Raw genomic sequence first — 25,503 nt, forward strand, 5'->3', positions numbered from 1 at the left:
CTTGAGGTATTTTATATCGTGTAGTCTGGTGCATTAAACACGCTTCTACTTGTTAAAGAAAAATTATGAGATCCTCAAGTTGATATCCGGACGCTTCGGAACGACGAAAGGGAAAGTTTGAGTTCAATGACATTGCTGTTGACGTTTAATAACCTTCTGTTATTTTTTTTCTTCTTTGATATACTTATGCGATTAATTAATTCATTAATTAATTAAGCTAAGCTCGTATATAAAAAAAATATATTAAATCCTTGAAGATATCTTAAACTTATTGTATTTCAAATTATAATATTATCTTTCTTGTTTAGTATTACTATTTGATGCAGGTGGACCGATCCTATCGAACCGCTTACAATTTTCATTCCCTTTGTAACCTCCCTCTTAATCTTTTTATCGACTTTTTTTTTCTTCATCTACTTCACAGTCCACTGATTTGTATCTTTAAGCTTTTCTCTGATAATTAAATGTCAAAAAAAAAAAAGAAATTCCTTTAAATAAAAACTACTGGTCCACTACTAAAGAATATTGACTTAAAAATTCTTGTGAAATACCCAATCTGTTTTAAGATAATAAATTATAGAAAGTAAGCTGTAGATAAACATAGATATATATATATATGTATGTATAATATAAATTTAAAAATTAATTATGTGCATATCTGCAGCTACCCATCGTAATGTCTATGAATAAATTATTAGTGTGATGCATTTCTAATTGCCAGACTCGTCGAGTGAAAGCAATAGTTAATAGTTAAAAGTTATTAATAAATATTTTTTCAATAAAAAATAAAAACTCATAAATTTCTATAAAGTCCTTGATAATTATCAACATCATTCATTGTTTCGTATCTTAAAAATTATTTATATATATGTAATATTAAAATAGCCGGAAGCGTTGGCATCAGTTATTGTATATCACCAGAGGACGATGTAATCGTTTTTCTTTGTTGTCACGACAAACTATTACAATTTAAAATAATTTGTCATCGTAGGCGTTAATAACAATTAAATTAATGCTTTTAAATGTAAACATTTTTTATTTTTTTTTATTTTATATTTTTTGTTGTTGTCAATGTAATGTGACAATGAAAGAAATAGTGCGAGACTAATGAAGGATTAAGTGAGTAAAGCATTAATGTATCTGGTTATGTACAAATATAACGTAGCAAGTATCTACAAATGGAATAATATGGGCGTAAATAAGCGTAGAGCAAACGGTGAAAAGACGTAGCAACACACATTCCTGTCAGTCTGAATCAGTAGTGTTGTCCAGTCACGATGGTCACGCATTCAGCCGGTCAAGGCCCCTGCTACTGCTACTAAGATATTTCTTCCTTTTTCCTCTCTCTTCTCTCTTCTCTTTTTTCTTTTCTCTTTTCTCTATCCTATTCCATTCTGCAAACTTAACTTCAACACTACTCGTTTATTCAGGATTCCTCAACTTGTACATACACCCACGCTCAATATATATTTATAAATATATGAGTTATCACTTGTGTCATTTTTTTCATGTTTACTATCTAATTTACATCAATAACCCAGGACCGGTAACGATTTTATGATATTACGTCTTCCTCGCATAATCTCTTTTGTAATAATCATAAGCCAACGACAAAATCAATGCTAATTTATATCTGGATTATAATAAAAATAATAATATTAAGTTGACATAAAAATCTCAACCGACATCAATTTATTATGCGTAATATGGATATTAATTTAAAGTTTGAGTTGTAAATAAATAAACTACTGAGAAAAAAAAAGAAATAAGAAAAACATAAATGTTTAAAAATGCCGGTACGATAAAAATAAAATTTATGGGATGATTTGATGGCCCTGCCGGGTCACATTATAGTTTTTTTATCGGGGCAGACATCGAAGTAAGGTAAGGGGGCATCGATTGAACAACGAGTAGGTATTGTTAAGGTCATCCAACTCTCAAACGAAACCCGCAACCGATGTACCGCTATCTGAATATAAGGCGCAAGACGCAAGGCTTAACTCAGTGAAAGAGAAAGAAAAGAGAACGATCGTCTCTGTGAGTATATAGGAGCTTGTGGTGAAAGGGATATGTGTAGTTGATGTATATTTTATAAATTGTAAATAAATAAATAAATAAATTTATTCAGGTTTACTCTCTTTCTCAATGTCGTCGAAATTTAAAACATGGAATATAATACATGACATCTCGTTGCCCAGATTAATTAAATATTGGATGATAAGACCACAACATTAATTATTCATTATTTATTTTATTGAATTTAAACATTTATGTAATAGAGAGTATAAATATATATATTTGTGAGAGTTACATTTAAAATTTTAATTTAAATATTTACACTTTTATTTTATTTGAAAAAAATAATATATAATTACCGATAATATAAATCTCTGGATCGTAATTTAGTTATAATGTTTAATGGAGGATTAATTTAAAAACTAATTTAACTATAGAAACTTTCAGTTTTAAAAATATAAAATCCAACATAGTTGATCGGGTTTTCAGATAATCTATCATTAAAATAACCAGAAATATTATGAAATAATAATAAATATAGGATAGGAAATATTTTTTATTATCTTTTACAAATTCAGTCTTATTTTCACAGACTTATAATTAATATAATTTAAGTGCTTGGGTTAATATCGCTAAGGATTTATATTTAACAGAGACGAGATGAGAGAAAGAGAGTTTGTGAAAGCCACTAATTTTCGGGTGGCATTATTGACGGTAATGAATACCGGTTTATAAGATTACATACAAGTATATATAATATGGGTGTGGACACGATTTTTGTTTTTTAATTTTTTTTTATATATCTTTGTATCGTGATCTGTAAATTGGGATTTATATAATCATGTGAACGTGTCGTGGCCGGTGCAAAAGTACACAAGCATTGAAGGAATTATTTTGCTAAGTGCTTTTTAATTTTAAAAATTTAAAAAAAAAGTTAATAAAAATTTTAAAATTTCCCTGGGCTGTCAGATCTTGAGAGATTTTTGAGTATGATATTAAATGTAATGCTAAAGCTGAGGATGCTGGAGATGAGCAAGAACAAGTACATGCTGGGTATCAAGACCTGTTCTTGGTTGTTGAGGATCATTGACTACGAGGTACTTCAGGGGTGAATGGCCCTGCTGTAATCAACAAAAAGAAAAAGTAAAAAAAAATATATATATACTTGACCAAGATTTTGGTCAGCACAACGAATTTAAAAACTCTCATAAACCTTTTAGTCGATCATAAAATAATAAATAATTATACATTTAAATTATAATAATTTATCTCAAGATTCAAATCGACTAATGAGAAAGCTGCGTCATTAAAATTGAGGGTAAAAAAAATATTATGCTTGTACACGTTTTTATACTTACCGGTAATTATTAAAATCCTCTTGGACGCATTTCATATTTATAACAAGTACCAGTAAGATACAAGAGGGATGTGAGTAGAAAAATAAGAGAAAAGAGAGTAAAAGAGTCTTGTTATAATCTATTTCGAGTAGTCTTCTCGTCTCCTCAAGTCTCCTCAAGTCAGCTCGTCTGTCTGAATGATGATCGATAACGTCATGCCGATTAGAAAGTCGTTCCAAAGAATTTCATCTACTGTACGCAGGGGGGAATTACCTGAGGAAAGGAGTAAATGATTTCTCAGTTATAGATATATATAGAAATTTTTAATAAATTGAATATTATTTGAATCTCGAATTTATGGTTACCATTATAAGTCATTAGTTATTATACAAATATATTAATAATAACTAACTGATTATAATGATATATTATTGATACTATTCAGTAATAATAATAGTGTATAATTAATATTTGATATGTATACAAGTGAGAAAATTTAAGAGCGCGTAAATATATGCATATAAATAGATATATATGAACGACACTTGACTTGTAAATTAAATAGCTGACGGTTATAATTAAAGATTTAATGATTATCAACGTCAATGTCGCAAATAAGAGAGAGTATTTCTCTTGTTATTTGTACTGTTGCATGCAATATTATATTATATAGTCTATAATAATAATTGATGTGTGTATTACTCGTCAGTTGACGACGAGAGTGTAGGCGACAACGGATAATTATCGTCGCCACGTCTACTCGGTTATTTATGTATATAATGCATGAATTATGCAAATAATATCGGGCAATGTTCCTTTTCATATTCAAGACTTAAAATATTTTCGAAAGTTTTGCTCGCGTGTCTGATTCGCTTTATTGTCCATACTCACCATCAGACCATCCACTTTTAAACACTTTTTTAAATACTTGGATTATCATATTAACTAAACCATTTAAAAAACAATAGTATCTGAATTTATATATATATATATATAGTAAATAGAAGAGGAAGAATGTTGAGATCAGGGCGTGGTGAAACTGGTACTACTCTCAGGTTTCCTCGGCAAGGCCGTTCATGTTCCGGCATTACTTGTGCTATTATTATAGTATTAGTATGTATACTTTTATATATGTACTTACTACTTAACAACTTAACTGAGAGTGTGGTGTAGTATATAATAGTGGAACCATTCGCTCTGTACGATTAAAAGATCCAAGCAAAGTGACCCCAGCGACTTACTGCTGCTATTATTGCCGCTATTGCAATTGCCCTAGTGAAATTTAATATGCAATAATACTTATTGCAATTAATCTTTATTAAATATTATAATATTTAAATGGAAATTTGATATTGATAAAAATAAAATATAAAAAAATTAGTAAGCAGGTTTACAGCAGAGAGAGAGGTTGATCAGGTTGATACATGTGTGCATATAATACTTTTGTTTTTTATAAACGGAAACAGAAACAGGGTATATGGAGGTATTGGAGCGGTGGTAACGGTGCAGCGATAACTACACCTCGGGCATATAATGTAAGCTAAATAGAATTTTTACATATATCCCACTGTCACTACATTATTTTATACATATATAAGTTGGTATCACCTGAAGTGATTCAACCGGTTTCACAAACGACGGAAAATGCTGCTGCTACCTCCATGTGTTAATCTACTTTGTGGTAGTTTAATAAATCAACTAATTTATTAATATTACCGTATAATCATTTAATCAGATCGTTTCTCTGGTGGTTAATCTTGAAATATGTCGCTATGCATTTATATATATACATAGATAGATAGATTTTTTTTTTTACCATATACTCTTATCGGCACATTATACACTTTATGCTCTATAATTTTACTTATTTTAATTAAACACGATCTGTCTCGCATTTGATATGTTAATGACTGTAGTAAAAAATTATTATTTAACATTAAATCTGTTTATATTATCCATTATTTATTTTTTATAATTAGAAAATTGTGACTGAAATTATAATTATTATTATTTGTTTAAAAAAAGAGCAATAGACCCCACGCTTCGTTGGGCTTATGAATATTACAAGTTTTATAACAGGTTATTTTCTTGTCTTTCGTAGCCTGGTTCTTCCTCTCACTCCGGATATCACTCCAGTTGGAATTTAATCCAGCAAGTGTGTGCATATCTTGACAGCAGGTTTCCTTGTCTTAATAATTTATGTTACTCTTGATATAAACCTAAAAATTATATATTAATTTATAATTAACAACATTCAAAGTAACATTTATATTTTATTGTTGTTTTGTCATTGCGCTAATCGGTCATTAGTATGTCTTGCTCTTGTCGTTAAGTTAAAGATAAAACTTTAGTGGCACTACAACTACTCACTAAGTAAAGATGAATATGGATAGAATCTACAAATGACTGAATCGCTTGCAGGCATATATATATATATGTTTATTTATACATATTATAATAATGAAATGCCATGAAAATGTCAAATGTCAATATGTCAGTTAATATAACTATCGAAAAATGAGAAAATAAAATTAGAGCTTTAAATCAATGTCCAGTTTTAAAATATATATCAGCTCTTATTATAACTTGTGATATTACAATGTGGAAAAAATTTATATAAAAAAATTTTAAAAAGTCGTTTGACGCAATAATAATAATGACCGATAAATGGAATTTATTCAATTGATATCGTATTTCGTATATATATATATTTGGGTGATCGTGATAGCATTAACATTCTTATGGTTCTTGTTTGCCCGCTGTTAAGTACACACTACAACATATATAATACTTTTATTTTCCTTTTATTCGACCTGAATTCGGATCAAAGTGAAATTGTGCCCAAGGCAGGGGCAGGTCTACTTTGTTCTTTATTTTCTTCATCATTTTTTCAATTCTTTCTCATCGATTAAAGTCCAACCATTACACTCGTTATTGATTGAAATAATAATAAAAAAGTAACTACTTTAAATTTCGATCATTTTTTTTCCCAATAAAGTGTAGTAGCTGATGCTTAGTGCTGAGCATTAATCCCAGTAAGCACCAGTGTGTTTACATTGTTAACCAGAGTCAGCCAGTTTACTACCGCTAGATAATATACTGACCTGGTGACTCATGTGGAAATGTTGGTGCTTAGATGGGTAGACAAGAAAGACTATATATCCCACCGGGCATTCTTCACGCACATATATATAAATAAAACGGCAGAAAGTATCATCATTGTATTAATGGTTTAAAAATTTAAAAACCGGTTAATTTCTTCTTATTTTATTCCTCTCTCTCCCTCATTCTTACATACACACATTATTTGTTACATTATTATATTGTACAGCCACACGAAAAACACATAACAATATTGAAGTGATTATATCTGACGGTGATCGTGACGTGCACCTGATGATACTTTTATTTTTTTTTTCCATCGTCACTACTACTACATCCAATACAATAATTTGAGTTGTTAATCCTTGATCGAATTAATGGCGCGAGGGCATATACAAAATTTAGTGTATAAAATCAGCAAATATGTATTGAGGTCATTAAGATTCGATGAAATTTGCATTACATTATACTAACCATCATCTCGCCCAATTTATTTTATTTACATTATCATTATTTATTTATTTATAGTTTTTTTTTACTATCTAAAATTGTAATTTAACATTTATATGAGTAATAAAAAAAACAGAAAAAAAAATTGAAATGCTTTCTCCAATGTCATTCTCATTCAATTACTGACAGATAAAACGTTTTTTTATTTTAATCGGTATCGCGGGCTCTCTCCGGTCTCTTGGTCTGTGTTGCTGTTGATCGAGAAAAAAGGTTTTGTAATTGAATTTCGATGGATAGTTGTGTGTATACGTATTATTGTATTATATATTAGTGTACAGAGCTCATGCGTCACGGCCTCAACTTGCACGTCGGACAAACGATCGCAAGTGGGTAAAAGCGAAATAACGGAGTACTCTCGCGCACTAAGGTTACTTTTCTATCTTTCTCTTTCTCTTTCTCTATCTATCTCTATTTCTTATTCACTCACTCACTCATTCACTCATTTATACTTAATGCCTTTACTTATTTTAACTCTTTCTCTCGCCCTCAAACGCGGGGCAAACTCTAAGTATACTGCTCTCACGGTTTTACTCTTTCGAAATAACACTCCTAAGAGTTGTTTGTTGCTGTTGTTGTTGTTGTTGTTGGATTTATAGCAACCAACGAATCCAGTTGTCTTATCGAATTCGATAAAACATGTATACCACTGTGCACAGTCTTCACTTTGCTGGGGCCTTTTTTTAATTTTTTATTTTCTCAGTCGGCTCAAAATTCCGTTGAGTTAACCACCGGATGCCTATGCATTTCTTCACTCAACATCAAATAGATGTTTTTTATATATATATATATATAAAAAAAAAAAAACTAAAAGCCAAGCCGTTATTTGGCTGACCTTTTTCAATCTGGCTTTAGAATACAACTTCCGCTGAATCGTTTTTCAAACCTTGAAACTGTAAAAAATAAATCAAAATAACCATTGAAAAAATCAAACCATTTAATTAACAATATCATAAAAGCTATTAAAAAATTTATTAACGACAGTAAAAAGTTTTATTGACCCAATCACCTTGGGCTGTTAAAATAATATCAAACTATCGGGACTCACTGTCACGTTTAAAAAAAAAAAAAGAAAAAATGTAATCTTTAAATTGATGGATTGTGTGATTTCTCATCCCTTATAAATTTAAATAGGAATGACAACCGGCTGTAAACAATCACATCCACAGATTACAAAATAATAATAATAATAATCTTGTATTTACGTCTGACTAAAAAATAGACTCCCGCTGTGAATTTGTACATTATATATTTCAATTCTATATGCCACCGACTACAGCCTATATATTTACTTTTGTACTGCTATTTAATTATTATTTTTGTATTAATAAATGTAACTTTATTTAAAAACCAAGTGTTACGTAGCATTAAAATTTATTTTCTATAAGTAATGCAATCACTCTTTCAAATGGGTTACATATATATATAGAGATAAAAATATTAATCGCTGGGATCGGACAAATAGTGACACGATAAGAGAATTGATATATAGTAACTATACTATTATATTAAACAGCAAGTAGTGGTAGTAGTATCAGTTATCAGTTATCATTTATCAGGTATCAGGTATTAGTTGGGAGTTATTGCAGTTGCAGTTGGAGTCGCAGCTACACTACCAGCAAGTAGTATATTATTTTGATCGTTATTAGTTATTCTCTTCCGTATGCACCGATAGTGACTTTAATTAACCCACTATCACGTCTTGTGTGTTGTAGCTGAAAGTAACGGGTTAAATTTAATATATAGTATAGAGATTATAAGTCGAAAGGCGCGTGCAAAAATCGATAGTCTATACACTGACTCGAGAGAGAATAAATAGCTTAGAAAAAGTATCAACACTCAGACATACAAGTACAAGTATTTCATCACTATTTTATATGTATATATGTATATTGAGTGGTGATTAAGCTTGAAAGTGTCTTATAAGTTGCTGGTGATGGTAGTTATAGTCTATAGCATAAAGTTTATATCTGGAACACGAAGATGAACTGATCCAAGTATTATTAAGTAGTCAGTCTCTTGGAGTTTTAATATCGACATCCTCGGCAGCATCAGCTGCAATACCAGAGTAGTATGCAATCAAGAGCAAGATAGCTCTATATCTTGATCAACCAGCCATAACTGTAAAACAACAGTTCCGCTATATCCCAGTACCAGGCAACCACGTATTTTATAAAGACCCAGTATGCTGTAAGAGAGAGAAAGAAAACAGAGAGGGAGAAACCACGGACTTGCCAAGGTGACTACTCGGCCTTGCGTAATTTAGTTCCAGTCTTCACCCTCTCGTACCTGTCAATTTAATATCATTATAGTTTATCGTCCGCTCTTGTTGTTTTCATTATCTATTTTATTACATTTTTTTTTTTTTTTTTTTTTTTTAATATCATCATTTTATCACAGTCATTAATTATTAATTAACTTGAACCATAATGCCCATTAGAAATTTAAAATCACATTTATGATCTATACTCGGTTGTTGTACCTTAATGGACGTTTTTTCTGTTTTTTTGTCAATGATATAATGTTTAAAAATACATGTATAAATTTTGTTAAAGTTGAAAAGATAAAATTAATAATTATATTTAGTGTGTGTGTTAAATAAACGAATAATGAAAAAAAGTGACACATAAAATTAGCTATATTACTACGTCAAAAAACGATTTCACCTTTAATGTCAATAATAAAAGAAACGATAAATCTTTTAGATTATTTTTTTAATACGATTCCTGATGGATAAGAGAACGTTTATATAAATGTATGTACAGCATGTTGGTTTTGTGGCCGACGACCAAATTAAAATAAAAATAACATAAAACAAGAGAGAGTTTAAAAATTCCGAAGAGAGTTACAAGTTCACGAGTGCAAAGAAATGAAACAAAATTTAAAAAAAAATAAAAAGACAAAAGCGGAGAAAGTTGCTCAGATTTAACTTGATGTATCAAACCGATTTAGATATATACTCCATACTGCTGCTGTCGTTTCACGCTTCCTGAACGCGGAAGCACTTTTATTTTCATCCTTCATCCTTCATCGAGCGCTTTCATTTAAATTGCTTTTCACATTAAATATTACAAGCTCATGCACACACAACCATTCAAATACTTAATATATTTATATCTATATCTATATTATAATGAACTCGGTGCTGTGAGAAATACCCAAGAGCAATCGCTCGTTCTAGATTCCAGTTTCGATTGAATTGTTTTTTTTTTTTTTTTTTTTTTTTTATTCATTTAAACTGTATTTTCTTTATTTTTTTATTTTTATTTTATTTTTTTCTACAAGGAGCTCGTTAAAAATTGCAGCACGGACTTGACTTTCCCTCTGGGCGAAAGCGCATCGTTTCCGGAATTCTCAGCAAATTTACTGAGCAGACCAAAAAAAAAAAAAATTAAATTAAATGTAACATAAAAGAGACATTTATCTAATTAATTTAAAGTTAACTTTTTTTTTATTGTTATCTGCATCACTCGAGGCGACAGTACGTTAAGATTTTAAATTTATTCACGAGTGAATTTATGCTCGGTTAAACATCGTATCACTTCAGGTCAATGTACTGTCGTTAAAAAAATTTTTAGCAATTTTTAATTCAACACGAATTAGTCAGATTTTAGGTATCGTTACTTAGAATTATTTATTTTATTATATGTACATCATTTAATCACTAAAAAGATGTTTTACTAAATAAATTAATAAACTGGCTATTGTAATTTATCGGTAAGATATATGTACTCCAATCAACGCCAACAAAACCGGATAATTTAAAGTTCCCAGAGAATCTAACCCAATCCAAGAAAACGAGTTGAGTTACAACGACAACAGCAACAACAACAACAACAACAACAACTCGTAGAATTCCATGGAGGAGACGTCGTGTGATAGATGACAAGAATCTTTTTCCGAGTGATCACGACCTTGCTCAGTTGTCTCTCGTTTGCTCAATCCTCAATACACATACACACACACACACACACAAACATCAACATTGTCAGGCAAAAATACTTGTGAGTAAAACTAGCAAACAAAATAGTGTAAGGCTAGAAAGTGCGTTACGAGGAAACATATATTATAAATAAATAAATAAATAAATAAATAAATGAGATACCGTGGAAACTACTGCTAGCAAATGTACTTAAAATTTCTCTCAGCTCACTTGGTAGTTATTTAAGTGGAGACTAGATTATAAACCTGTTAATTGTCTGATAAATGTATATATATTTAAACTCTTGGTCTTGATCTTGAGATGAAAAATTTATATAGTATAATGCGTGAATACTACACATATATCTATGTATAATGTATATAAATATATGATAATGTAAATAGTAAGTTAGTAGGTAATGGTGGCACTTGTTTATTTTTATATTTAAAATAATTTCTTATTTGATAGAGTCTGTAACGACCAAAGACTTGAACTATACAACTAATGATATTGATAGTACTGGAACTGCAGCTTTTTCTGTTTCACCGTCAAAAGGATGAATAGTCCATAGTCTACATATGCATCTAGGATATAATACTACTCTTCATAGCAACCGTCATTAACGGTGAAACTCGACTCTGACAATAACGGAGTTATACGTTCGGAATATATCCGGGTCTTATACACTGATTATGCTCATAATAATTTTCTTAAACTATTATTGCATTGTGTCTAAAAATTATTTCCTTTTGTATATTAATTTTTTAAAGTTTCATCTTTTATAGAGAATATTTTTAAGAATAAAAATGAAAAAAGAAAGAAAAAAAAAAAAAAGTCGCATTGAAACTTTTGAATACTCAAGTCATTGAGTAAATGTTGCATAAATGTCAAATTATATTTTATTATATGCCGGAATATTTATACAATTGGTCTTATTGTCTCGTTTATTTTTAAAAATTTGCAGATTTTGTGTAAAGAAATATAATTAATTAATCCATATATGTATGTATATATAAGTGATTTTATAATCTCAACATATTATTCAGTTGTCAAGTGGTTTTTAATTAAATACGCAAGTATTTATTGAATATAATTATATATTTTTGTCGTCTGTATATTTTTTTTTAATCACCTGTGCACACATTTTGTTTTCAATTTTTTTTTATTTCTTTAAATATGTCTGCAGATTCATAAATTTATATTTATTATAGTATTTTTACAATTTAAATTAATATTTAAATATAAACAATACTTATATATTCGGTAATGGTGCAAATAAACTCGACTGATGCTTATGGGAATATCGGTTATTATTATTATTATTATTATCATACGATATATGTTGGTTATACATAAGTTATAATTATTGACGCAGGTGTCATATATAAGGTCTTTTATAGTTGACATTTATTTATTTATTAATAAATATAAGTGCATGGCAACTCCGTCCTGTGATATAATAGTGTATTCGGTGTAATATAATAACAGCACAAGCGGTAAACCAAACACGTGGCCTATAAATTTATAAAAAATTGTGTGTTGACCAGTGTTAGGTAACATATCATTCACTGGGAAAAGTATTTTTAAAGAGAAATGTTGCAGTTGTATCGTGATCAAGCGTTAAAGCTAAACCATAATTTTAGCCCTCTATCAATTACTCTCTGATCTACTCTAATCATACATCCAACCTCGCATTCAATACTATATATATACATATTTTTTTTTTATCTTATCTCAATTATACAGCCGATTAACCAGATCTAAATCTCGATCGATCAGTTCTTGTTGAATTTATACTCGTTTATAACCAAATATTTAAAACTTAAATTATTTACTATCAGCTAAAATATGTATCCACCATGTTTTGCCTTGTATATATACATATATATATATATGGTATGTATAAGTTTACCCGATATAGTTTATCGTATTCGCGAGCGATATTATTGCCGACTTAGTTCAATAAAACTGTCATGATTTGTAAATTTGTTAAAGACTAAAAAATTGTTACCTCCCCGTACATGAGTTTAAATAAAAAAAAAACTTACTTTTTCAGTACATAATAAACTCGTTAAAATAATAATAAAAAAAAAAACATTAAAAGTAATTTTTCGCGAAACAAAATTGCTTGACAATTATATGTAATTATGTGTATTTATTTTTTTTTCTTTTTAGTTTTATCGTATCTACGACAAGAACTCCAAGTAATATGATGGCCCCTTGACTTTGAAATGGATTAATTATCGGTTAAACAACCACTAAAATGAAGTTTACATAATAATAAAAATATTAACATACACAAGTTTAATAATTTAATGTTTTGTTACTCGAGATTTTCCGTATGATACTATTCACTGCACGACAATTATCTTTTGTATATATACGAGTTTAATAGAAGAATGAAAAAAAAAAAAAAAAAAAAAAAAAAAAAAAAAAACAAAGCAATTATTATAGCTTATCAATTGTATTTCGTTGTCATGATGACTCGGTACAATAGAGAAGTACACGAGAGTTTATACAATAAAAGTCAAGTTATATTTTTCAGAGAGAAAGTGAATGGTAAAAGTAAAATTTGAATATATGTGAATAGTGTCTGATGATGATTTTCTTATATATTTTTTCACTCTCATTATTAACTATTTTCTATTGGTTTAACACAATAACTCTTATTTTAAATACTTGTTAATTGTAATCTCTATTAAGAAATGGTATTTATTAGTTGTGCGTCAGTGAGTCATCGAATTCATGAGAATAAAATGAAATTTCTATCGCCTACATACCTAGATTCTTACGAAGGTCGCGAAACGAATGTTCAATTAATTTAAATGCATAATCGATATTCCTATTATTCAATAGTGTCTTCATTAATGTTCAAATTCATTACATGTATTTTATTATTCATGGAAATTATTATACTTTCTATACAATACGTAATTAATTTACTGTACATTAAACGTATACTTTGGAGTAAAATTTCATATCCTCCATTAATTTATAAGATTATTTTTTTTTATAATTTTTCTACATTGAACCAAATTAATTAATGTCTTGTGGGCATATATTACAATTTATTTTAAGCGTTTTTATATTTTTATGTCTACCTATGATAACATATCATAAACTACGTGATAACGTGACCGTACAACAGTTATTTGTCACCACGCCTTAATATTGTCACGTAAATAAGTAAAAAAAAAAAAATTTATAACTTTAAACATGAAATGAACGGATTGCGATTAAATTACAGAAACGGAATGAAGAAAAAAAAAATTCAGTAGCAGTAAATAATCAAGTGTTGCCCACTTAATGTTAAATTTTTTCGTCAATAAATAAAAATCCACATAAGAGTTATGCACCCAACCAGTTATCCAAGATTTATCACGTTATTTAATTCGTTTAGTTACTGGATTATTGATATTCTTAGTTTTTATCTCGGCAAATGGTTATCGAGTTTAAAGGGTAATAAAAAAATAAAAAAAAAGTTAACTGACAGATGACAGCTGATTGTTCTTTCAGATTATATTATATTGCACTGATCACAAGATGATGCCGTTGATGAGTTGGTGTTTTTTTTCTATAACATTTTCTAAATGTCACACAGTACAGTGAATTTGCATTTCCTAAATGCCACTGCGTGAAATCAACTCACACGATTTACATCTCTCAATGCTGTCATCTTGTCACTGTCTTTTATTCTAGGACATGGGAGATAACATACTCAAGGTATATATAATATTATAATATAAGCTTTTACAGGAAATAAATAAAAATAAAACGAGTAAAAGTTTATCTTTTGTCTAGTTGAGTATATCTATATATATGATATTATGTCATTAATTTCTCCCTTGGAGAGCAAAAGCAGAAGCAGTAGTATGTATAGTGCTTGTGGCGGCATTTCCTAAAGGGAAATGCCTCGTTAGATCGTCTATCAATATATATATATTTATTTCTCGATGGCCTGGATAAAATGTGAAAGCGGAGAATGGTCGGAAGCTATTATTCTATCTCACTCAGATGGGGGCTAGCACTTGGTTTAAGTGCGAAAACACGCTCTTGTTTATTTTATTTATATTTTTAATATATTTCTTATATACAACATTTATCATCGTTTATACACTTGAGCTCTATTTTTAAACCCATTGTACTCATATTACACTATTGACGATCCTCTATTATTTACGTTTTAGATTAAATACACATTTACAAATGTTGTGTATATTTTATTTACTCATTCATTAATTCATTAAAGTTTAACATATATAAATTATAGAGTAAAGACAAATGTCATCACATGACATAAAAATGAATAAAAAATTTAATTTATTGTAATATAAAATAGTGAATATTGTATATATATAATAACAATAGAAAAGTATATGACAAAACATAACAGATATACGTTTTAAATTATTGGTAAACTCGTAAAGCGTGAAATAATGTTCTCTTGAATACCCGAGTCGAGTTAAACCAAACGATTATTAAACCAGTTGTATTATATATTAAATATATATATTTTCTGGACGTCTTGGTCTCTCTGCTGGTTCGGTCTATGTATTGTATTTGTATTTGTCGTTTATATATCGTCGAGAAAAAGATTGCATAACTCCCACGACACGGTCGTGCTTGCTTTTATTCATATATAAATTCATAAAATAATATTTAATATATCGTACATATCTGTTTATAATAAACAAAATAACGATATCAAGGAAAAATGATTAAAGTTAATAAATAATTATCAACAGAAAAGATATTTATATTAATATACATACAAATACTTGTCCAGCGATAAATTAGAGCTCATTTTTGTTATTTTTTATTATGCAATCATATATTGGATCATTAAATTTTACTATGCCGTGTTATTCTTTTATAGAAACGAGGAAATCCCCGATTTTATCACATATTTACTATTATTGTTATTGTTATTGTTTATTTTTTTTTTTTTTTTAAGACTAATATTTTGATAGCCGCTGACGTACAAAAATGTGAAAAAAAAAAATTTTAATTTAAAATATCTTTTGACGTCAAAATTTTTATCTAATCTGAGGACTAATTGTCTATTAATTTACCGTTTACGTCATATGCTAAATATATATAAATATATTTGTTGTCAATCCATCGATAAGACTATTAAAATAATAAAAATTATTAATAATGATCATGTTTATTATTTTATTATGCTATTGGTTAATAAAGGTGTATACAATTTATTATTCAAATGCGAATAATATCTCCGTTTTACAATTATAATGGTGCGTTATCATTATCAGCTTTTATATAATGAATAATGATTGATGATGAACTCGTCTAATAAACAATGTAATTTATAAATGATGAACGATGACATTTTGTTTGATGATAAGACTGATGATGTTTTTCTTAGCATTTGCCAGTTCGATATTTAATTATCTTTATAATAACGAATTATATAATAATTATTTATTCAAATATATTTCATACACAATAGCGCTAGCAAAATTATTCAGTTTTAAATATTTATTTTATTGCTGATTTTATATTATAATCGAAAAATGTCGAGTTAACATATATATTTATATACTCGGAAGGATAAATAATCTCATTACAGGAAAATAGATGGATTTTAAAAGTAAACAGCGGATAAACTTTATCTAATCATTTTAAAAATTATATTCATTTTTAATAAAACTGGTATTAAAGTTAGTATTCTGTGAATTAACATAAAGAAAATATAAATTTTGATTAATGTCGATAGTTGAAGGTATAGCACATATTATTTTGTTACGTTTTAACTTTAATGATGTTTTTATAAGCTTCTCATCACAAAAGGATAGATAATTATGTCGGCGAAAAGTTCATCCAGCCCGCCTTTTTATACCCTATTGGAAAATATATACATTGTGATTAAAGCTTTCGAATAACAACTTTACTCGCCTTTATAGGAGTGTTAAAAATTGTAGAGATTGTTGAGGATTTATAATTTGCATAATCAAATAGACACCAGTGCTATCGTCATCATCATCATTATCATCATAGTCGAGGATCGCCGGTAATGAAAAGTCAAGTTGGTCGACAAGATATTTTTAGAATACGTGTTATATTCTCCTGATCTATAGTTATCTATAAGGACTTTCGAGTAGACCGTTATATCTACCGCCTATAACTTTTTTAATCGGTTATAATGTCTCATAGTAAAAGACCGCGTTAAAAAAATGCCTCGACCCTCTTTCACCATCTCAGATCTTTCACCTGCTCTCTACGTCTCATTCATTTTGCTGATAATTTTTATATGCATATATAAATGCTGTTTAAAGTATATATTAACTAAACTATTATTATTATGTGTTTATAATAAATGCAACACTTAACAAGAGAATGTCGGAACGGTGATAACTCGATAAGATATTAAAATTTAAAAGTATTGCGAAGCGTAAAGGACTTTCTTTAAAGAGTTTTTTTTATCGAGGGTCAGATTGTGATTTACTTTGGTGATTATTGATTATATATAAAGTTGGCAGCAGAAGGTGGATTTTCATATTTATTATTCTTTAACGCCGCCCTGATATTTCCAAAGTCACCAAGAAATAACGGTATTACTGTGATTGGTATGCCAAACACGCGGTTTTAAAGCACGACCATGGTTGCAATCAACCATGCGCTTCTGTTACTCCTCTTTCTTCTTATTATTTTTTTTCATTCTGAATATTCATAAACAATCATTTTTTTGTTCCATCTGTTTCGAATAAATAAATAAAATAATTAAATTTGCTAGGAACGTGTTGTGTGTCGTATATCATATATTTTATCTTGTACATTTAATCGAATGAAAAAATAAAAATAAACATTTGTTATTTGCAAGGAAAATAATCTCAGCGATATCGATCCCATTACTATTATTATATTGTATATTGTATATTTAACAATTGAGAAATCACCTTGGTGTTTTTCAGTCATCATTGGAGAACAAAGAGTAGCGTAGGTAGCGTAGATAGCGTTTGCTGCAGCAACTACATGCTATATTATACATTCCGCGTGCTCTCTTATTCGATATCTATCACGCGTGAACTCTTTTTTCTCCTACTTCCCAGGAGCTCTTTTATACATCATCATCGTCATCCACATCATCATCGCAACCTCGTACATTTATGAGAATTTCATTAAAACTTTTTTCACTTGTTATATATTTTTTAACAACCGTCAATAATTAATATAAAATAAAAAATAATAACAGTAGTTAATAATAAAGGTATTTTGTCAGGATTTATTATTATAATAACCTTTATAAAAGTCATGATGCGTGTAATCGTACACCCGCAATCGAAAAGAGAAACTTTCTCCGATCTATTTCACCGCAGAAAAGTTAACTGTGGTTCACCATTTGTAGCACAGGCTCCTCAACTTCCATTGCATTATACATATATTTTATTTATAATAAAAAATATTTTAGTATGTTTCTGAGCAATAATTTAGTTTGCTATATACTGCTGGTGATGCTGCTGATGCTGCATTGTAATAGCTCTATGCAAATATTATAAAATGAGTCTTTTCTACTGTATACTTATCCAGGGATCCTTATTTTAAATGCACACTCCATGGAATTCTGATAAATATGTAAATGTATATATATATATATATATGGTACAGAGTGTACAGAAGAGGCGAGAGAATATAAGCAGAAAAGATTGTTAGGTGGGCTTGCGTCAGGATATAATCCCTCAGCGCTGTTGCGGTTGAGTAATCTGAGAAGCGAGCCAAGTGTCTCGGGCTTGTCTGTCGAAACCAGACAGTCAAGAATATCTCAAAAGAATAATAACCAACATCAGTTGAGAGAACTTTTATTATTATTATTGATAGTAGTAGTATTATAACTGCAGTTGCTCTTATTGCCTCTCATGCTCTCGTTAACAATCCATCTTTTCTTTCTTCATTTGTAATTCAATTAAATAAATATTTTATCACTTTTATTTAGAAATTCTGCTTTATCTAAATAATTATGAAATAAATTTTCGATAAATATATTAATTATAATTGATAATAGTAAACTGGATTATTAGTTGTAATAATAACCTTTTAGGAAAATAGTTTGTGTTACGACTGTGGGAAAATGACAAGTCACAAGAGTTTTATCACCATTTTCATCGCAGTAAATTAATATAAAATAAAAAATAACCATCTATTACTATTATTATTATTATTTATATATATATATTTATCTGAAACGTATAGAAACGGTTGATTGGCGACTAATTATATCGTTTCCGTGGAGCTCGAGTCTCGGGGGACTTGTACTGATTCGTTTGGAATCCGTTAATGGAAGTTGCCGCCGAAGACACGTAACGATCTATAACTGATACTTGTAATAATCATTTTACAAAAAATATTAACTTAAAAAATTACAAGATATTTTATGGAGATTTTTACAAAAAAAGAAAACAAACTATTTTATTTGCAGCCAATCAGACTTACTTGTTAGAAAAATTTTAACGATGTTTTTTAATTTTTCAAATTTTCAAATTTATTTTTAATACACAAAATTAAAATTCAAAATGTTATAAAATTGAATATCAACTGAGGCCGATAAAATGAGTTACTAGACCGACCCGACAACTACCGCCACAACTTTTGATCTTGAGAAACACGCGCACCCGTTTAATATATAGATACAATTTCTTCTTATGGATTAACTCGTACGATAAAACAGATTTATTTGAATTAAATATAAAAGACCTCCTTTACGATGTTACTACCCGTGAATTTTGATTCTTGGTATAGCGGCCGCGAGGTCCAACTAATTTCCGAGGCTCGACCTTTTATATGTATTTATATATATTGTATTTGAAGTAATAATTTATACAACTTGTTTCAGAACTATGAAGTTGGCCTTGTTGTTTTGTGGATTGGGGCTTATCACCACTGGTAAGATTAATTCATTTTTTATTTATAAATTTTACGTTAGTTGTAATTTGTAATAAATCCAATCGTCTACTCAGTGTTATTTAAATGTAACGGTTCTTAATCCACAATGATTAATATTTATTTAATTGCACATCGAATCGAGAGTTATAAAGATAACTACAGGTGATTTTATCAACTTGATACTAAACTTGTAATTCAAATGTGTCAGCGATTGTGTTGAGATGCGTTTACTTTTTCTATTCATCACTGGTAAGTTTTTATTTTAGTTTTATTTTTTAATTTATAAGACTATATATATAAATGAATTTATTTGTTAGTTTACTCAACGTCAGCCGAATTTAATGACGATTCGGTAGAAAAAACAGAGGAATTTGGTACAGAACTAGGTGAACGAATATTTGGTTTTGCAGAAAGTACGCAAGGATGTTCAAGGCCACCAAAAACTCAAATCGAAATACTCATTGGTGATACATTTTATTTACTTTGCAAGCATTTTGATCCACAAACAAGAGATCGAATTATTAAAACTGTCAGTTTATCAAATTCTGATGATGAAAATGATGAAAATTCATCGGAAATTTTCGATAATTGTTTGGAAATAATGAAACCTGAATTTATGTCATGTTTCAAATGGGTTTTTGATGCTTACGATTTGGCTGGCATTGAAAGTCCTCCAGAATGTCTTAAAAATTTGGCAATATTTCCTAATAATAATTTAAAACTATTTTGGCTTAAAAAATTTAATTTGGTAATTAAATATATTGAGCAAATTATTATTGGCTACAAAAAATTCAATCCAGCTCGCGAAATTATTGAAAAATATTTAGAGCAAGGAATTTTAAAACGATGGAAAAAATTCAAACTATTTTCGTATGCTAAAATGAAAATAACTGCTTGGAATTCTTCGGAGATAAAAGATAAAAATGAGAGATTGCATAAAATACTTAAAGATCCTCCAAGTCTTATACAAATATGTACACTTACTAAAGAATGGTTAGATCGACCAACAGATTTTAAAGCCAACAATTGCTTACGGCAAATAATGGGAAATATTTTGATTTTTGAACAATTTTTACAACAACAAGGAGTAACTTTGGAAACAGAATTTATGGACAATGATGAATTATTACTCATTCATTTGTTACACATCACTAAAAGTGTACTCGGACGTCAGCAAGTTCCATCGCGTAGATTTTTGTCGTCTAAATTTAAAAAAAAATCACCTTACGAAGCTGCCGTAAAACTTCAGGAAATAAAAGCTGTAAATGTTAAGTGTATGGATGAGTTGCGTGAAAAATATGACAAAGAAAAAACCGGAAAAATATCAAAATTGTTGCATGAAAAACATTTACAACAATGTCTTGATAGTTTTGTAAATAAAACAGAGTCTGCTGGAGAGTCTGCTAAAAAAATAATAATGAAAACAATTCATGCTGACAAACAAGAAGATGTAACTCATGCTGAAAAAAAATTAATAAAATCAGTGATGCTTTCGTACAGAAGACTGAAACCACTTCAACCGACAATTGACAATATTGTCGAACAAGGTATTTCAAATGATATATCACGTTACCCATGGGCAAATAATGTTATAAATAATTATCAAAAATCAACGATACCAAATAAATATGCTAAATTGGAAAATGCCGTTCGTTCATCCAGTTATAGTATGTCATCAAGTACTTCGTGTAAAAAAATACCTGGTATGAGAAAAAATAACTGTTGGTCTAATTACATTCAGCAAAACGCCATAGTAGAAAATAAATTAAACAAAGATGGAATAAGTTTGGAGTATCTTTATTTGGGTGATCCCTTCAAGATGAACTTGATTTATTCAATTGATCAATCGCTAAAGAAAAAAGAACGCGGACGAGGTAGAATTATTTCTCAATATCGTATTGCATTGGATCCAGAAGTTCAAGTTGATGGTAAATTATTGGATTCTTTGGCTGAGGATCAATTTGATGGTCCCGATGATTTTAAAAATACAACTGATATTGAGTTATTGATAAATGACGAGGATAATAAAGACAATGATGATCTAGAAGCAGTAAAAGCTCGAGGATTATGGGATCCCTTTGCTAGTATTTAATGATATTACTATTATTATCTCTTGCATACATACTGTTATTAAAAGAAAAAACATTCAATAAAACAACTAAATTTATATTGTTGGTTAATATTTATTTAGTTTTTTAACCCTACTATTACCAGGAAGATGAGAATAGGAAGTTCATCCGGTGGTGATGCACGAATAGGTATATATTATTATATATATATAAAGTCTCGCGTGGCAGCAGCCATCACTAGCAGGGAGGAGAGTACTTGTACTCGAGTGCAATGTTCGAGTTATCCGATCGTATTCTCGATCCCAATGCAAAATGCTCCAGCATACACGCGCCTCGTGTTTCTTCCCTGACGGATGTATCTCCATGCAGAGTTACATTCCGGCACGAACTACGCGTTCTTGTCACATTTTTTTTCTTTTATTCCTCGCTCTCTCTCTCTTTATATATATATATTTATTCAAAGTAGTTGTTTAAGCTGAAATAAGGAATTTATTATGAAAAATAAAAATAATTTTAATTAATATTATACATAAGATTTATCGTACAAGTTTAAATATATACAGATAGCTATACTTATTAATAATATTTATTATATTCAGTAGTTGTAACTATGTAGGTATAATGATATATATTTATTGGAGATTTATCTTAAATGGATGACATATGAAGAACAAATATTTTATGACCAGCAACAGCAAGTTAAATAATTTAAATAGTGATTGTTTATTCTGAATTGAGCCTTCGAGTAGCTCTGGCATGCAGCGATCCAGCATTAATGTACATTGGCATTGATAAAACTGTCTTATTATCCAGCCAAATCAACGTTATCCCGATCCCGAGAGACATTTGCGGCAAGGATCCCAAGACTTTACGAGGGGTTTAATAGCTACTTTTCTACGCGCTGCTGCTTGTTAAAGACCTAACAATTTGCGTTTCTGCATCATCTCCAGCCCAACAGTTGGACTTGATCCTCTTTCTATTCCTCATTGCCGTTGTCTTTGTTACAGACATTGGATTCTCATTTTTTTCTATTCTTATTCTTCGTCATTGTAATAGTTGTTGTTATCGTATTCTTGCGTAGCTTTCAATTGACTGTACACTTGCGAGCGACAAGACAATGGTAGTCGTGTTTGTGTTTGTCCAATGGCAATCATGACTCGAAAGACCTCAACAAAAATCACTATACACCAACATAATAATAATAATAATATATAGATATATTTATATTGATTTGAATGTAAATTACTTTAGGATTTAGCACGGAAAACGAAGCTGAAGATTACAATGACTCGTCTAAGACATCCGCCAGTATACAAACCGACTCCCCGGAAGATTATGATTTATTTGAAATAACGGAAGTTCAAGATACAACAAAAAAAACGTATCACTGTGCGGCACGTAATTTAGTCAAAAATGAAACTAATCTCGATCAAAAAACCATAGAGACTATGGATAACAATGGAATCCAATCTCTGCAGCCCAAGAAACTTCACTATCAAGTATATTATAATTTAAATCTTTAATGATTTAAAGCCTCTCGGCTTATCTTATTTACAATTAGTAGATCATTACATTTAAATTTATCAGGTACGCAGTGTTAGACAAAAAATGTGCCAGTCTGGGTTCAATCCATTTCAAGTCGACAGCAAAGTCGGTTCCATTCACAAACGGTTTAAAAATGTCATAAGACTGATGATCTACAATACACCTGGCATGTTCCCTGGATTAAGAGTAATTCGTAGTGATCTTGATCGAAGGAGAAAGCGCGAGCCACAAAATTGGTTTCGTTTTGAATTAACAAACAATCAAATTACTGCAGACTTTGATTATGACAATTATTTTGTCACTATTTATGGTGACTTTGGCAGAGTTCAAGCTTACTCAAAACTTCTTGTCACTTTAAAAATCCACAAGAGGCTAAATAATTTTAATGACAGCATCAGTAAAAAAGTAAATGTATTTTTTAAATTTTATTTTTAAATTATTATTATTAATTATTTTTTTTTCTATTTATTTAAGATAAACTTAGATCTTGGAATAATGGAAGTGATTTTATCCAACTTTGGCACTATCATTTTAAAGGACAATTCAACAGCAAGCGTTATGGTGAGAGCACTCAATGGCATTCGCACTGAATTAAGTCCCGATGGTGATATTCAGATTGAGTTTGAAGACAGTACCAAAGAAGCTTTGGAACAAATAAATTCTTTATTATATTCTTCTGTTTGGTTACAATCAATGGCTGAAAAATACGAAGTCATAAAAGTTAGAGACAAATCTAAACCACCTGGAGAAAAAATTAAAAAATCTAAATAAATGAAAATCTTTATTATTATTGTCGATAAATTTAAAGAAATAGTTTATATGTATGTATATACAAATTCAGAAGCTTAATACTACAAATAGTTATGTCAACCCGAGCTTGTATAAATATCAATCTCTTATTCTACTATTTGTTGGTTCCATAGTAGCCTGCTGGTATAAGATAATAATTTATTAACGTGAGAATTTACCTGGTATCCAACAGCTCCTCCTCATCGTCATCCTCAATCCTCAATCCTTCGAGAATCCAATAAATTTAACATCGAGATACTCGCTTGCTTATACCTAACCTGGTATACAGTTGATAGGTAAAAAATAAAATAAAAAGAAATAGCAGTGACGATGCAAGCCAGCAGCAACAGCAACAGCAACAGCAGCAGCAGCAGAAGCAGCAGCAGCTCGAGGCTAATCCGGGTGATCGATCGATTCGCTTCCCTCTTTGTGTCTCTCTTGCTCTCGTGTAGTTTTGACTAAACCCGTGCGGTGGACTCACTCATCGCAAGTATATACGTATGTCTCGCGGCTTGGTATCGTCACGCTTGGCCGGAAGACCCATCGACTTGCTCTTCGATACGGCACATTGGAAGCTAACCGAGGAAGGACAACCTCAATAAAACAAGAGGAGGAATCTGATGAGTAGAAAAAAAATGCTTTGTAAGAGTGTATAAGTATACGTAAGATGGAAGCAGCAGCATCCAGCTAACGGAGTTACAACAGAGGGTGGGCTGGCCCAGGAATCTCAACAAAACAACACAAGACAAGGATAGAATAAGATAGAACCCCATCAATACCAACAACTCTCATATACTGATCCTTGTAAAACCTTTATCTTTCTTTATATACATTCTACTTTATACACTGACTTGGCATATCATCATCAAATTGATCAATTTAGAAACATTTAAAAATCTTACTTTTATATTATTTGCTATTTCAGTAGTATATATATAAATATATAAATAGAGTGAGAGAGAGAGAGAGAAAAAAAGAAGCGTAAAATATAATATGTTACTATGGCGGGGTTTCCTGCGCCCGTTTATTCACTGCTGTAACCTCAGTAAATACGTACTCGAGTATCCAATGCATCTGCCACGCCTTCTTTTCTCTTTCTCTAGCTCTTTTAAATATATATACATGCCAGCAGCAACCTGTGTTTCTCATAGTAAACTTAATGTCCTCCGGTATACTTTTGATCAATTGTCCATATGTACTCTGACAAGAATCATCTGCAGTTAACATCATATATAAGCAATATCTATCTATTTAAAGTAATTTAGAGACAGTGTACGAAAAATTACAATCCTCAAGAGTTCTCGTCCTGAGTAGTTAC

The 25,503-nt window shown here is 29.8% G+C and overlaps 2 protein-coding genes across 2 annotated transcripts in view; both read left to right on the forward strand.

The window, feature by feature from the left end:
* Positions 1-24,637, forward strand: part of LOC130672003 (uncharacterized) — a 37,199-nt gene extending 12,562 nt beyond the window's left edge. The window contains exons 2-6 of the mRNA XM_057476182.1: positions 19,733-19,782; positions 23,103-23,350; positions 23,439-23,801; positions 23,871-24,116; positions 24,482-24,637. Of these exons, the coding sequence (XP_057332165.1) occupies positions 19,737-19,782; positions 23,103-23,350; positions 23,439-23,801; positions 23,871-24,116; positions 24,482-24,637 (1,059 nt within the window). The 5' untranslated portion in view covers positions 19,733-19,736. The remainder of the gene's footprint in view (positions 1-19,732; positions 19,783-23,102; positions 23,351-23,438; positions 23,802-23,870; positions 24,117-24,481) is intronic.
* LOC130671747 (uncharacterized) lies at positions 19,894-21,935 on the forward strand. The gene is made up of 2 exons (XM_057475818.1): positions 19,894-20,031; positions 20,100-21,935. Exons 1-2 carry the CDS (start codon positions 20,004-20,006, stop codon positions 21,872-21,874), a joined length of 1,803 nt encoding a protein of 600 aa, XP_057331801.1. The 5' UTR covers positions 19,894-20,003; the 3' UTR covers positions 21,875-21,935.
* Positions 24,638-25,503: the final 866 nt, after the last annotated feature.

Source organism: Microplitis mediator, chromosome 7 (assembly GCF_029852145.1).
Source record: "Microplitis mediator isolate UGA2020A chromosome 7, iyMicMedi2.1, whole genome shotgun sequence".
NCBI lineage: Eukaryota > Metazoa > Arthropoda > Insecta > Hymenoptera > Braconidae > Microplitis > Microplitis mediator.

Coding starts and splice junctions, on each gene's coding strand:
- LOC130671747 (XM_057475818.1), top strand. CDS start 20,004: ATGCGTTTACTTTTTCTATTCATCACTG. Junction 20,032..20,099: donor ACTTTTTCTATTCATCACTG/GTAAGTTTTTAT, acceptor TTTATTTGTTAG/TTTACTCAACGTCAGCCGAA.